Source organism: Chanos chanos, chromosome 1 (assembly GCF_902362185.1).
Source record: "Chanos chanos chromosome 1, fChaCha1.1, whole genome shotgun sequence".
Taxonomy (NCBI): domain Eukaryota; kingdom Metazoa; phylum Chordata; class Actinopteri; order Gonorynchiformes; family Chanidae; genus Chanos; species Chanos chanos.
Genome location: NC_044495.1, coordinates 9,758,713 through 9,772,652, shown reverse-complemented (window position 1 = coordinate 9,772,652; position 13,940 = coordinate 9,758,713). Strand labels below are relative to the sequence as shown.

Here is a 13,940-nt window from a genome sequence, read left to right as displayed (position 1 = left end):
CCTACACCAAATCACACGGTAAAAGCTTAAATATTATTTTCTTTAAAATGAACGTATTCTGATGTCATGATGCTGCCCACATGAATTGCGGCGTGGGTGAATTTACGTGATGGGCAGCGGCGTATTTTAAAGTGAAGAACCAGTTTCCTTGCCTCCATAGTGTGCCTGTCACCCTCCCATTTGATTTTGTTGCTGCTCCTCTTTTGGGTTTCTTTCATCGGTAGCTTTGTCTTTATTTGCCTGGACTGAAACATTCTTTCTTTCTTTTACCCCCCTGTTCATTGCAAACAGCCACGGGGCAAATGTAGTCTGTCACAGCCTGGAGCCTCTGTGAGCAGTCCATCTCGCAGGTACCTTTCTCCTGGTTTCTAGAACATTTGGAAGATAATGGAACTCAACCCATGACCTGTATAAAGGCGTGAATGGCTATGAGTCTGGGTTGAATGCAAGTCTTGCTGTGGCTCAAGCCCCTCAAAAATGAACAGAACTCAAGTTAGCGGTACCTTGTAGCCCCACTGCACGTTCCACATGCAAAAACCCAAAAAATCAAAAGAAACGAAACAAGTCAAGATGTAGCACATGTGCCAAGGCTCAAGTCAGTGAATTCCATCATCTTCTGTGATTCTAGACGCTACATTAAGACTAGGGATTTGATGATGCGGTGGAAGCCTACAGCAGCAGAGAAATGCGCACCATTTTGTACAGGGGCCTCTCTCTGACTAGAATCCTTGCCTGCCTTATAATACTATTCCAAGCGCACTTAACATAATATTTTTTCTAATACTTGGCGGCTGTTAGCATTAACGACCCCTCTGCTAGGCACTTCTATTTTTTCTTTTCTTTTTTTTTTTTTTTTTTTTTATTTGTGAAGCACCGAGCCAGCCAGTGTCTGCAATGAACAATATCGCGTCAGCAGTCTTTCTCTCTTTCTCTTTTTCTCTACCTTGTGTCACATCTTCTCTATTTCACTGACTAATCCACCATCTTCTCTCCTCCCCCACCTCCAATCAGCCATCTGTGGGTCGTTTCTCTCAGGTCTCCATTTGTGAAGTGTTTGGGGGCACTTTGGTGACAGCAGCTTAAGAAAACCTGAGTGTTGAACAGTCGTCATTGTAACGTAAAGAGACTCAGAGATGGGGACACAAGACATTTGGGGAGGATTCATCTCAAATGCTCTTTGTCCCCTTTGCAAAACATTATAAATGAACCAAAATCCAAAAAACACAAATATATATGTCCATCTTCATATTACGAAAGTCAGTACCAGTATTTAAGTAGTATTCCAAATACTTCCCAGAGTCCCTCCATCCTTGCCAAACTGGCTTTGATGAGATTTTTAATTGACTCTTTATTCTCTATAGAATATTACACTGATCTTTCAGTTCCAAAGCCAAAATACCTGTAGTTACTTTTCGCATGATATTTCCCAACAAATTCTCAACGAATTCAGGCCATGCGTTTAAGCATTATGTTTGTTATCTACCAGCATTCCCAGGCAATGTATTCAACTGGATTGAACACAGATATTCCTCAATGCTTATTTCAGACTTTAACCACTCTCTTATTGGTACTATTGCTAGAAGCTGTGCTCTTTCCCTTGGCATGCACTGTATTTAACAGCTCTAAAACAAAAAGCGCCAAACTGTTGAGAAAAAAAAAAAAACCATACTTTTGAAAGAAGCTTTTATTTCCAGCCACTGCTACAGGCTTGCATACTTTCTTCTAGCTAACTCTGTGTGTGTGTATTAGGCTTATTTGTTCAAGTTACAAAATGATGTAAATTTAAAGCTGAAGCCAATCTATCATTTTGTATCGTAGCTTAACCTGTTTGAAGGTACAGAATTATTTACACAAAAGACCAAAATGTACTTGATAATTGCAATGTTCATCTCTGTGACAAAGAAAAATGAATGTAGAATATTTAGAAATAGTTCAAATATACACAGTAAATATATGAAATAAATGGTTTTTAATTCAGCCAAAAGACTTCTTTTGAACAAGATGACAGTTTCAAATGTCGAGTTTCGCATTGTTATTCTTGCTTTCTGCATAAAAATGCCATCTCGTCTGTTTCGTGAGCAGGTCTCTCGCCGCTGGATCCGTTTCCTCCCGTTCTGAAGAAAGGACAGTCAGATCTCGGTGTAGATCCTTCCTCCTACGAGTCCTTTGGGCTGCACTGCCTCTCCAGCTGCTGCTGCTGCTGGTGTTAGCCTTGGCGTGCCTGTTGCCTATGTCCGAGGAAGACTACAGCTGCGCCCAAACCAATAACTTCGCCCGTTCCTTCCACCCCATGCTTAGCTACACCAATGGGCCTCCGCCGATATGAGCAAACCTCGGGACTGTTTAGCGGTTCTGTATTAAAAAAAAGGACAATCTTTTGAGACATTTGGATCTTGACACTTCTGAATAGACAGTGAAAGATACCACTACATTGGCAGCCAAAGTTGATCATTGTCGTGTCCTCGTAAGGCTAATCAGAGCTGCTGACCGAACAGTATGTTATCCGTGTCTTGTGTAGATGTTAATACAAAGCTCATTGCACTCAAATTTTGTTATACTCTACTTTGTAAGATGTGGTCATCAGTGCTACATATATTAATGATCTTCCAAAATGAATAACCAGAAGATAACTGTTAAAATATTTTTTTGAACATGTATTATTGATGTTAACTGGACACTGGTACTGTTGAAGGTACCGCTCAGTTGCTGTTCTGATCACTAGGCCTATGTTTTGTAATGGAAGGTATCGTCATGTAAGTTTTAATGCAGATTACATAGCCTGTGGTTTTGCTTGTAACAAATGAACAACCTGTAAAATAACATTTTCAAATAACCTATATTGCAATTATTTTTTTATATGTATTTTTTTGGCATGAGTTGTGTTTTTGCTTTTAAATGACCATTCACCGGTATTACTGAGTTTGTCCTTGTTGAAGATTAACTATCATGAATATACCAATAATGTAAAGTCACACAATATCATGTGAAAGATATTTATAAAAATACAGTTTGCCAAGGCTTAAAAACCTTTGCACTGACAATACATCATCAGTATACTCACAATGTGCAGACGTTTTTTTTTTGTTTGTTTTGGTTTGGTTTTGTTTTTTAATTAATCTGCTACAGAAGTCAAATTAAAATTCAAAATAACTTAATATAATTATTCAACTTCTGCCTGATCGTATCGTGACAGTGTATGTAGAAGGCACTTTTTGTTTCCTCTCGTTTTGCTCATAGTGAAGACTGTCGGTTTCTTTTTTTCAGAGTTTGACCCTATAGGCCCTTAATACCTCTTAGTGCTTGTGTTTAAGAAGTGGAACGGGAAAAAAAAGAGTATGATGTGACGCCCATGCTGGAGGGGTGGTGGCAGGCTTGCAAAAAAAAAAAAAAAGTGTAATGAAAATTAATGTTGTAACTCTACAAATTCCCCTGCCATTTCACATTCAGGGGTGAACTACTCAGACGAACACGGAGAAACTTTAATGCGCTCAGTACCTTTATTCAAATCATTTTTCTAATTTTCATGTCCACTCTTTCAGAAGTTGACAGAAAAGCTCATATTTCATTGAAACTCTTACAGACTAGAAATACAGTCTTGGTCAATACATGATATTTAAGTCTAATACAGCTCTGTGCAAAATTCTCTTCACAAACAGTTAAAGTTTTGAACACAAGAGCTCCTCTTTTTACTACAAATATAATTACTTGAAATCAGTAAGAGAATCAAAACAATCAGGAAACCTTTAATCAAATCGAAGAACAGAATAATCACGACTGAGAACTCAACATAAATGACATAACCTCCATGTCTGTCTTTAACGAGTTAAAGCACTTGCAAACATGTTTCGACCTAAACTGTAATTCTGCAAATATTTTCAACTTATACCGTACACTCTGCATAACAATACTGCTTGAATGTTCTGTGACAAGATGGGAATCGTTAGGAGAGACATGGTAGTGGACAGGAGGGGGTTTCTGTTAAGGAGTCTTGGGCCTGGGGTGAGAGGGCAGAAGGGCAGGGCTGACTGGGGCCTCAGAGACAGCAGCCATGTGGTGATGGTGAACTCTACAGTGGCAGGGAAGCGGAGTGTGGTGATAATTTGCGTGGATCAGAGCCTTCAGCCGACTGATAATTTCATGGTTGGGAATGCAGATAGTGTCATTCACACCAAGTATTTCGGACACCGCACTGCAAAAGTCCAGCAGCTAAAGGAAAGAACAAAATAAAATCACGTCAATCAAAATGAATGGTATCTCCTGCACAGGTAAAATGGTTAAATGGTTAAGAAAGAAAGAGAGACAGAACATGTGTGTTTGTCTGTTGGAATATCATACCTTCCTCTCCCTCTGCACGAGCTCAGCCATGGCACTGGACTGACTCTGGAGCAGTGTCTGAATGTGCTGGAGTTCGTCCCTGGCTCTTTGTTCCTGGTTCTGCAGCTCTGACTGCAGCCTCTTCTCCACTTTAGCCCTATTCTTCTTAATCTTGTCCAGATTCTTACTTTGCTCCTCAATCGTCTGATTCTGTTCCATCACTTTGATCTTATTGTACCAAACATAACAAAAACTCACCTAGTTATATGCTTTTCTTAAAACAGACAACTAACAGTCCTTCATATAAAAAGAGTTTCGGACTGTGCACCTTGTGATGCTGATTATTTCTTTGGTGATCATGCAATCAGAGACTGATTAAACATTTATATGGATGAATTATATACATGAGTACAAAGGTACGCTCTCGTACTGAGGTCTTACTAGACATCTGCACCACCACAATGGCATTTGTGGGTCAACTTTTAAAAATGATTCATACAGGAAACTGAGATAGAACACTTGAAAAGTAGCAGTTCCATTTCGAAACAGAGTCTGGAAACATTGCTATTTAGAAATCTCATTTTGTGCCATTTTCCATTGTTCAGCATATATAAAATCACCAAATCGCCAAAACAGAATACATAAAAAAAAACAACAACTATAGAACACTTAGGGTCTATATTCTCACAAAACAGATGTTACCATAACACTCTTTTAAAACAGGCCTACTTTTCTTCAACAGTGTAGATTGTGTGATTGAGGTTAAATCACTCTGTCTCTAGTAGGCCTGTGAGCCTGAGCAGTCCGTCCCTCTACCTTCAACTCGTTGGTGTGGGCCAGCTGAGCTTTCAGCTCTGTGTTGGAGAACCTTATGGTGGCCAGTTCAGCCTGGAGACGTTCCACCTTCTTCTGCAGCTTTTTGCTGGCAACCGTGGCGTCATCGCGTTCCAGGGCCAGAGAGGAGCGACTCCTTTTCTCCTCCTCCAGCTGGGTCACCTTTCTTCTGAGGAGCTCTGTGTGAAGCTCTTTACTCTCTAAACGCTCTTTCTGAACCTTCACCTGCGAGGACCACCAGAAATGACCCCGCATTGTAAAAAAATGCGTCAGTGCAATCCAAATCTCCTAGTTTCTACTAGTGATAATCATCCATGGAATCTATTGTATTTTACGGCTGAACAGTCTGGATTGGATGGAATAGGGTCCTCTGAATGCAGGTGACAGAGAAGTAAAGGCGACACTTCTAAGTAATGCTACCAGCAGATTGACTTATAAGTTATAGAACGTTATGAAGATATCAGATAATTTCTATATGACGCAAAGTTCATTTGCCAACCTTCCTCTGGAGACTGTGGACCAGGATCTTGCTCTCCACCAGAGCAGTCCCCTCCTGTTTGATCAGTTGCTCTGCGCGTTTCAAAATGGCCTCAGGTCTCATGTCAAAACCTATATCTGTGGCAATGCCGTCAATCCTCATTGTTTCTGAGAGTTGTTCCAGAAGCTTCAGGTACTGCACAAGGATAACCAAATCACATACACTTATTGTATTATGAAAATTGTATTATTCTGAAAAGACGAAATACAAGCATTATTGATTCTTAATGAGTTCAATTATGTTAAAAATCGATAAAGAGGCTGAATGGAAAGGAGGGTAAACTCACTTGCTGTTGGTCCTTGTTCAGGTCATTGCGATGTGCACTTGAGGAGACCAGCTCTTTTTCCAGACGTTCCAATCTCTCCTGAAGCTCCTGTTCCCGTTGCTCCGCCTGCTCAGCTCTCTGCACCGCCTCCTGCTGCTGCTCCCTCTGCTTGGCCAACTCCTCTGACACCTCTGACAGCTTTGCCTCCATCTCAGAATACAAGAATGACAACACTGAGACACCAACAACCCATAACATTTTTCAATAAAACATACTCTTTCCTTTTTGTGTCAAAGGAAGGCCAGATATTGTAATCTAGGTTTAGAGTATATAGTTTACTGCTCTTGTGTCATCCTTCTGGCTCCACAGGTCCTTCAGTCTCTCTAGAACATTCTCCTCTGTTAGTGGAATATCTGTTGGCTGATCCACCAACACTGCCGTCACCTGCCTAAGGAAGGCTTGCAGGTGACATTGTTTTGTACGGGCCTCGTTTTGGCTGGTGCGAAGCCTGTTGTCCAGATCTTGGGAACACCTTTCCAAAAAACCCGCCTCTTGTCTTGCAGCTGACAAGGCGAGATCGCTAGCCTGTAACCTCTCCCTAAGCATCTGGTTCTCTGTCTCCAGACTCCTCTTCTTAGTCAAAATGCTGTCCAGTTCCTGGAAGACACATTCAATCAGTATGTAGATGTGAAATTGTGTTAAATTTCTATGAAGAAATGACCACATTATGATCATTTGAATAAATATTACTTCAATATTATTGTAATTTCGATTCTGTGCTGAGTTAGTGATGTTGTAATGCTCTTTATGATTGACATTACACAAGCAAAATGAAGTTTGGTATTATGTGTGTATGCCAAAAGTCCTATTGCATTATTCCATATTATTAAACTAAACTAAGCTGCTTCACTAAAATACAGTCTGTGTGTGTGTGTGTGTGTGTGTGTGTGAGTGCGTGTGTGTGTGTGTGTGTGTGTGTGTGTGTGTGTGTGTGTGTGTGTGTGCGTGCGCGTGTGTGTGAGTGCGTGTGTGTGAGTGCGTGTGTGTGTGTGTACATGCTGTACAAACCATAAAAATGTCGAGAATGTACCTGTCTGACAGAGGCCAGGTCACTGGCACGGGCAGCTGACACTCTCTGTTCATTGTCCATCTCTGTTACCAGTCTCATGACTGTCTCTCTGCTAGCTTTACACTCCACCTCATGGGACTTTATCCTCTCCTCCAATGCAGATATCTTCATCTTCTGTCTGTCTCTCTCCTGCCAGCACAAATCCACCTGTAGGAGAATGACACGTTTAATGACAGACAGAGGCTTCAAAAAGAAATCCCAAAATGTGGATGTCAGATACTCACCAAAGAGATAATTGATTCCATGGAGTCATTGTTCCCTGCTAAGTCAATAGCCATTCTTTCTGCCAGTCTGGACGTAAACCCCTGAAATCTCCTCTCTAAGTCAGCAGCTTCTTGTTTTGTCTTGTTCCATTCATTAAGATAATGTCTACACAGATATGGGAGAGATGTCCACAAAGAAATAGTGTCCATCACATTGTGATGAACTTGTTTACAGACATAGTGGGTGTGAGCGCGTGCACACACACACACACACACACACACACACACACACACACACACACACACACACTTTATGAAAGTACATACAAGTATCTGTTCAAGATACACAGGAGACCCTTTTTTCAAAATCAGTTACCATATTTTTATAACAGAACTGCCATAAAAATCCTCTTATCATGTTTTCATATTTATTATGGACAGAAAATTGTGTATTATTTGCAATATCTGTGCTACACTCAACACAGAAACGGATTGACCATGCTGCTTTCTTTGCTCACTTTGTCTCATTTTCCAGTTGTAGTTCTCTTTCCCTCATCTCTTGATTCTCCTTAGTAAGCACTTGAATTTTCATATCCACGAGGGATCTGGAGGAGGCAATGGAGCTCATCTCCTTCTCTGTGTTGTGAATCCGCTCCCTGAGAGAATCAACAAGGGATGTCTGCCTTGCCACCGCCTCTTTGTACCCCTCATTTGCTTCTCTCAGCTCCTGCACTGTGGCATCCTGGGATGCAAGCCTGGTGCGAGTGTCCTGCAGCTGTAGTAAAGGAGAACAGAGTGTCAGCCAATGTTACGTTCCACAGTTCATAGATGTGAGCATTCTCCTATTAGGATGTGCTTATCACCTTGGAATGGACACTCTGGTACTTGGACTGGAGGGCAGCAAGTTCCTCTCGTGCAGTCTCTGTCGCCTGTTTATAATGGGCCAAGTGTTCCTGGATAACAAGCTCATCCATGATGGGGGACAGCAACCTGTAACACCAAATCAGAGCAATTACTACCAGCTATTCTTGTTAGTCCTTGGCAAGCAGTATAACTGTGAACCATTTAACTGTGAGCTATAGTGGAGATGGTTGTGGAGAGAGAGAGAGAGAGAGAGAGAGAGAGAGAGAGAGAGAGAGAGAGAGAGAGGTCCCCTGGATTTCTGTCAAAGCATATTGCAGTTAAATACGTGAAACCGGCATAACAGACACATGCAACTTTTTAAAGTCTTTTTTAACAACATATAAGCGAGAAGAAAATACCTCTTCGGTCTTTCTTTCTTTGGTGTGTCGTGACGCACCACAGAGTACACAAAACATGAGAAATTTTAAGTCTGGTCTTATTATGCATGTATATTGCCTTTTTCAAAACAGAGGATTTGATATCTACAAGGAATACAATGCCAAAGTACCTTACTTAGTCGTCACTACGAAAGCAGTATCCCCATCGTTATTTAAACTATAAATGCTTTCTTACAACGTTTCACTTTAAGTTTTGTTAGGTTTCTAAGCAACAGTTACTAACATTTACCAAAAACCACCACCTGAGGACACTATTTGGTCAGGTGTCCCGTAAATTCTGTGGCAGAGATATTTGAAATTCTTACATTTTTCTTTTTTATTAATTAAAATACATTGCTCAGTTGTACTCCTACTGAAGATACTGAAAACGACTGATTTAGACAGAGCTGAAGCCGCAATTAAGTCACTCTTTTTAGTCCCGAATAAAACGGGGTGGTTGAAATAGAAGCTTATTATTATCAGGGCTTGGTCTCTTTGTGCATTCCAGTTCGCAAGATGGCGATAATGCGCCCTCGTCAGCCTTCCAGCCATGTTTAGGGTCTCGCACAAGAAGAAGACCAGCCACTATGGATGCCTTGCAATGTTGCCTATAAAATCTTTATTTGTTGTAATTTGTAGGTTTTAACGAGCCACCATGACAACCACCTATTTGCTCTTTTATGGAAAAGAATTCAGTAGGTATGTGCTTCTTGGCGCCTGATTTTCCCAAAAAACCTAGTGTTAACCTATCATGATTTGCTTCGCAGCTACCTGTCAAAATGAGAAGATATGCTAGCTGAGTTAGCCAGCAAAGTATTCTGTTTATAAACAACTAATGGTAAATTAAAAAAAACTCACTGCGTTTGGTTATGGTTTCATTCTATCACACAGAACAATGTTCTTATGTAAATACATTGTAGGTATTCGATAAGATAGCTAAATAACACCCCTCTTCCTTGTTTGTTTCCCTTCTCAAGGTCAGTGAAGTAACATTAACATAAACCTCATTAGTCACAAGTCACAGTAGTAAAAGAAAGTAAATGAACTTGTTTGTTAAACGTTTAATCGTGTTTATAGTTGTTTTAACTGTGAATTCTTGCAGGTAGAAATGTCTTTGAGGACTCTGTGGAGATTTTACCATCCTCTTGAGAGGAGAGGTGTGTGTAGACTGGTTCCCAGGAATGTAGAAGGCACAGTCACTTCTTCATCTAATAGACCCGCTTGTCTCCCGTGGAAGCAGTCGCCATCCAGTGCCTCGGCAGATGACTTTAACATAACTTACAAGAACCAAACCGATGTACAAGCCCAGAGCCACGGTTGTGGTTCAAAACTACCAAGAGATGCACTACAGGGACCATGTGCTTTTCAGACTAAAACCTCAGCTGTCTTAAAGGCATTACCTACCATATGGAATACACATTTGAGATTCCAGTCAACCACAACAGCCACCAAATCCGTGCTGAAACAAGGTGGACTGCCAAGTAAACGGACCTTAAAGGGACCAAGGACGAAACAGCCATCCAGAGTCAATATACCTGTTCAGGATGAGGATAAGGTGCCCAAACCTGCCAATCTGTCTCAGTGTTTTTACTTTCGTGAAGGAAAATGGATATAATGGATGAAGTTGGATTTATTATTGTAGCACTCAGGGTGCGTTTGTTTGTCTTTCATTTGTGCAGGATATGATGCAGTGCATTGCCTACGCGACAGCAGATCAGTACCATTTACCCACTCTTTGCCATGACCTAATCGCCAATGGCTTCTATGAAATCAAAGATTTACCCAGAGGTCAGTTGGTATATTGAATTATGTACTACATAAAAAGCTTATTTTGTTTTGTGTGAATTGTTTTATACCAAATAGCTCAGTACCTACAATATAAGATAAATATAACGCGCCAGGAGAATAAAACAGGAGAAAAGAAAAACAAGCCCGTTATAAAATTTATGAATGTTTCTCTGTTTATGTGTCAGATGCTGCCAATGTTCTAGTGATTGGAACAGAGATGGCTTCAAAGCCTAATGACACAGCTATGATGTTTTTCTTCAGGTAAGTTAAAAAAAAAAAAAAGGGAAAAAAAAGGGCTTAATGTGTATTATGTAAATATATTACGTCAGTGTCTTCCACAGAAAGTGTGATGCTTACGTAATACACTTGTTACAGAGTATACACAACTTTAATTTGTTTTTATTTTTGACTTGATTGAGTAATTAAGGTATCCTTCCTGCCTAGGGAAGGTTCAGTAGTTTTCTGGAATGTTGAAGAGAAAACAGTAAGTACATGTCTCTGTCTTACACTTTAATCATTCTGTTTATTCTGGTGATCTTTTCTCTGTCTTTTGATGTTCCTGCCAACGCTTTAGTTTCCTCTGAAATGACAGTTGTCAGTTGTTCAGCGCTGATATTTTGAGAAATAAGTTTGAATTAGAACATGAACTGCTGCTGTTCTGTTTCTTACTTGACTCATGTTTGTAACTGTCCCTGAAATATTTCTTTCTTTAATTGTTCATTTTTTGTTTGTTTCTTTGTAGATTAAGAAGGTGATGAGAATATTAGAGCACCATGAAATTCAACCCTATGAAGTGGCCTTGGTCCACTGGGAAAATGAGGAGATCAATTATACAGTTGGAGAGTATGTCTCAAAAAGAACTGTAATAGACACACATTGACATGCATGAGCATATTGATAAATGTGTCCACAGCTTGTTAAAAAATAGTCTTTGATCAACCTTCAAGATTTAATTCAGCTTTTTGTTTAAATGGCTTTTCAGATTGGCCTATCAGAGTGGTCTCTATTTACTTTGAGCTTCAGTTTTGCCAACATCATTAAGTAGTTGTTTGTTTGTTTGCTTTGTTGTTTTCTAATTTGTGTTGTATTTTCTTAGGGGACATTCAAAACTACAAAGTGGGAACTTCATATTTAGCAGTGAGGTGGAATATGAGCAAGTGGTTCTTGAGAAATTTGCATTTTCCAATGCTCTCTCGCTATCAGGTGGGCAGTTAGTTCTCTCTTCACCAGGTTCTGATCATATGCTGCATCTAGCATTTGGTTTGTGTACATTTCTGTCATTGTGACCGTGTGTCATTTTTACCGTGTTTTACCTTTCCATGTCTTGGACTTGAATGTGCAACAGTCAAGCTGGCGATATGGGAGGTTTCCCTTGACAACTTTGTTGAATCTATTCAGTCAATACCTGAGGTAAGCCCAGTCAAAAAATGTATACTTAAACACTTAAAACCTCGCAATGAAAAAGCTCATTTCTCTTTGTGTGTAAAACTATATACATGTAATTATCTGTGATAAAATGTGTTGGCAAAGTGATAAATGTATGCGTAGCAAAGGTAAGTTACTTTGACATTTATTCATTTAACAGACGCTTTTATCCAAAGCAACTTCCAAGACAAAGGTCACTGTATTTGTCTAAGAGGTTACCAGGAGTGGGGTTCGAACCCACGTGGACCATATGTCCACTGGATCTTAAGTCCAACACCTTAACCACTCGGCCATCCTGGTTGATTTTTGCTGATATATTTATCATGAGTCTTTTAGACGAGAATTTTCACAGTTCCTCAGACCTCCTGCCAGCTGGAGCCCTCAGCTGTATAACGCGCCCCCCCCCCCCCCCCCCCCCCCCCCCCCCCCCCCACTTTGAGAAGTTTTTTGATGATTCTGCAAATATCTGTTAAGCACCTGATGTTTTTCTGTCTGACATATGGGCTGTGGTGCTGCTAGCCTCTTAATCCACAATTGTTTCCTTACTGACCAGATGTTGAAATCTGGACAGAGGGTTAAACTGTCCAGAGCTGAGGTCATGCAGAAAATTGGAGAGCTCTTTGCTCTAAGGTAAGTCAAAATTCTCACAGCTGTTTGTGTGAAATGACGTGTGTACAAAATCAGCCTCTCATTAGATCTGATCTTTTACCTGTGTTGGTTATGTACAAGGTGATATGTGTAAAGCAGTACAGTTTCCATTAATAATAATAATAATAATAATTTGCTTTCAGTGCCTTGGCTACCAACAGCATGTCATATACCTTTACATTTTACAGGCACTGTATTAACCTTAGTTCTGACTTGCTCATTACGCCGGATTTCTACTGGGACCGAGAGAACCTAGAACAACTCTATGACAAAACCTGCCAGTTCCTCAACATTAACCGGAGGGTCAAGGTCATAGCATTTTAATTTAACATGATTTTTATATAGAAAAATATGTGTATATATATATATATATATATATATATATATATATATATATATTTTTTTTTTTTTTTTAACCTTGACCTAAAGTAAAACAAGATCCACTTTTTAGTTTCATGAAATGAAACTATAATCAAACTATCAAGTGCAGCTGTGAACTCAATTTAAGGTGAAAGGCTTAACCTGTGTTTAGGTAGTGAATGAGAAGCTTCAGCACTGCACTGAATTGACAGACCTGATGAGAAACCACCTCAGTGAGAAACACAGCCTCCGACTTGAGTGGATGATCGTCATCCTCATTACCATTGAGGTAAAACATGAGATCCAGATTTCACAGGCAAATCTTTTTCTAATATCCCTTTGCCCTGACAGTTTTTTTTTTCTTTTCTTTAATTGTCCACACTTTCTATCTTACTCAGAATACTTGGTTACTTATCTTTTTTTAAGATGAGACTCTCTCACCTTAAGGAAGCGTTTGAGAAGCGACTCTCAAAAAACGTTCGAGATTCAAACGCTTCCTCCAGCATGTGTGAGACATACCACTGAATCATTTCACACGTGGTCTTGTCAAACGAGAAAACAAGGGCAGTAACACAGGCCACACGGGCAAATGTGGCTCCCTTCACGCCAGGCAGTGAATCTTATATGTAGGACAGATCTCAGCCTTATATGGCAGTACCTTAACTATAACTGACCACTAAACCTAATGTCCGACTTAGTTACAGTTTTCAAACAGCTTTATGCAGCCATATGACATGTCATTACTAATGTTTCCTATAGCCTTTATGACTAGTTACTGATGAGATGAAATTGCTCTGAGATGAAAGTCTTTTCATGTGGATTAACGCTCCGGAACACTCTGCAGCAAAGTATTCCCATAACTGTCCCATTTATCCAGTTAATGGAAGCATGCTTATGCCGCATACATGCAGGCTCCTTCATGTAAAACTAACCACTTCTTCCTTTATCCTCTCTTTTAGGTGATGTTTGAACTTGCAAGGGTGATCTTCTGAGTATCAAGTGCTGTATCAGTCTTAGAGCGCAATCTGCACAATTTCCTGAGATAATATTTATCAAAGATATCTCACTGTGAATAAAATGTACATTTATAAACAACATGTGCTGCATCACATTTCTTTGTAATAATTATCATGATATTTTATTAGAACCTGATGTA

General features: G+C 39.9%; 3 protein-coding genes and 1 non-coding gene across 4 annotated transcripts in view; 2 read left to right on the top strand and 2 right to left on the bottom strand.

The window, feature by feature from the left end:
- Positions 1-2,326, top strand: part of syne1b (spectrin repeat containing, nuclear envelope 1b) — a 72,988-nt gene extending 70,662 nt beyond the window's left edge. The window contains exons 145-146 of the mRNA XM_030769204.1: positions 292-350; positions 2,083-2,326. Of these exons, the coding sequence (XP_030625064.1) occupies positions 292-350; positions 2,083-2,326 (303 nt within the window). The remainder of the gene's footprint in view (positions 1-291; positions 351-2,082) is intronic.
- A 1,652-nt stretch (positions 2,327-3,978) lies between these two features.
- Positions 3,979-8,257, bottom strand: ccdc170 (coiled-coil domain containing 170). The gene is made up of 10 exons (XM_030788665.1): positions 8,147-8,257; positions 7,802-8,058; positions 7,305-7,449; positions 7,042-7,227; positions 6,291-6,608; positions 5,973-6,161; positions 5,648-5,821; positions 5,131-5,373; positions 4,336-4,542; positions 3,979-4,206 (listed from the first exon to the last, which is right to left on the bottom strand). Exons 1-10 carry the CDS (start codon positions 8,255-8,257, stop codon positions 3,979-3,981), a joined length of 2,058 nt encoding a protein of 685 aa, XP_030644525.1.
- Positions 8,258-9,183: 926 nt separating this feature from the next.
- On the top strand, positions 9,184-13,852 carry rmnd1 (required for meiotic nuclear division 1 homolog). Its single transcript, XM_030781564.1, has 12 exons — positions 9,184-9,262; positions 9,666-10,118; positions 10,243-10,351; positions 10,537-10,612; positions 10,796-10,835; positions 11,094-11,194; positions 11,448-11,554; positions 11,697-11,761; positions 12,330-12,406; positions 12,613-12,733; positions 12,957-13,073; positions 13,744-13,852. Exons 2-12 carry the CDS (start codon positions 9,672-9,674, stop codon positions 13,774-13,776), a joined length of 1,293 nt encoding a protein of 430 aa, XP_030637424.1. The 5' UTR covers positions 9,184-9,262; positions 9,666-9,671; the 3' UTR covers positions 13,777-13,852.
- Positions 11,993-12,076, bottom strand: trnal-uaa (transfer RNA leucine (anticodon UAA)). Its single transcript has one exon. It is a non-coding gene; the product is annotated as a tRNA-Leu (tRNA).
- Positions 13,853-13,940: the final 88 nt, after the last annotated feature.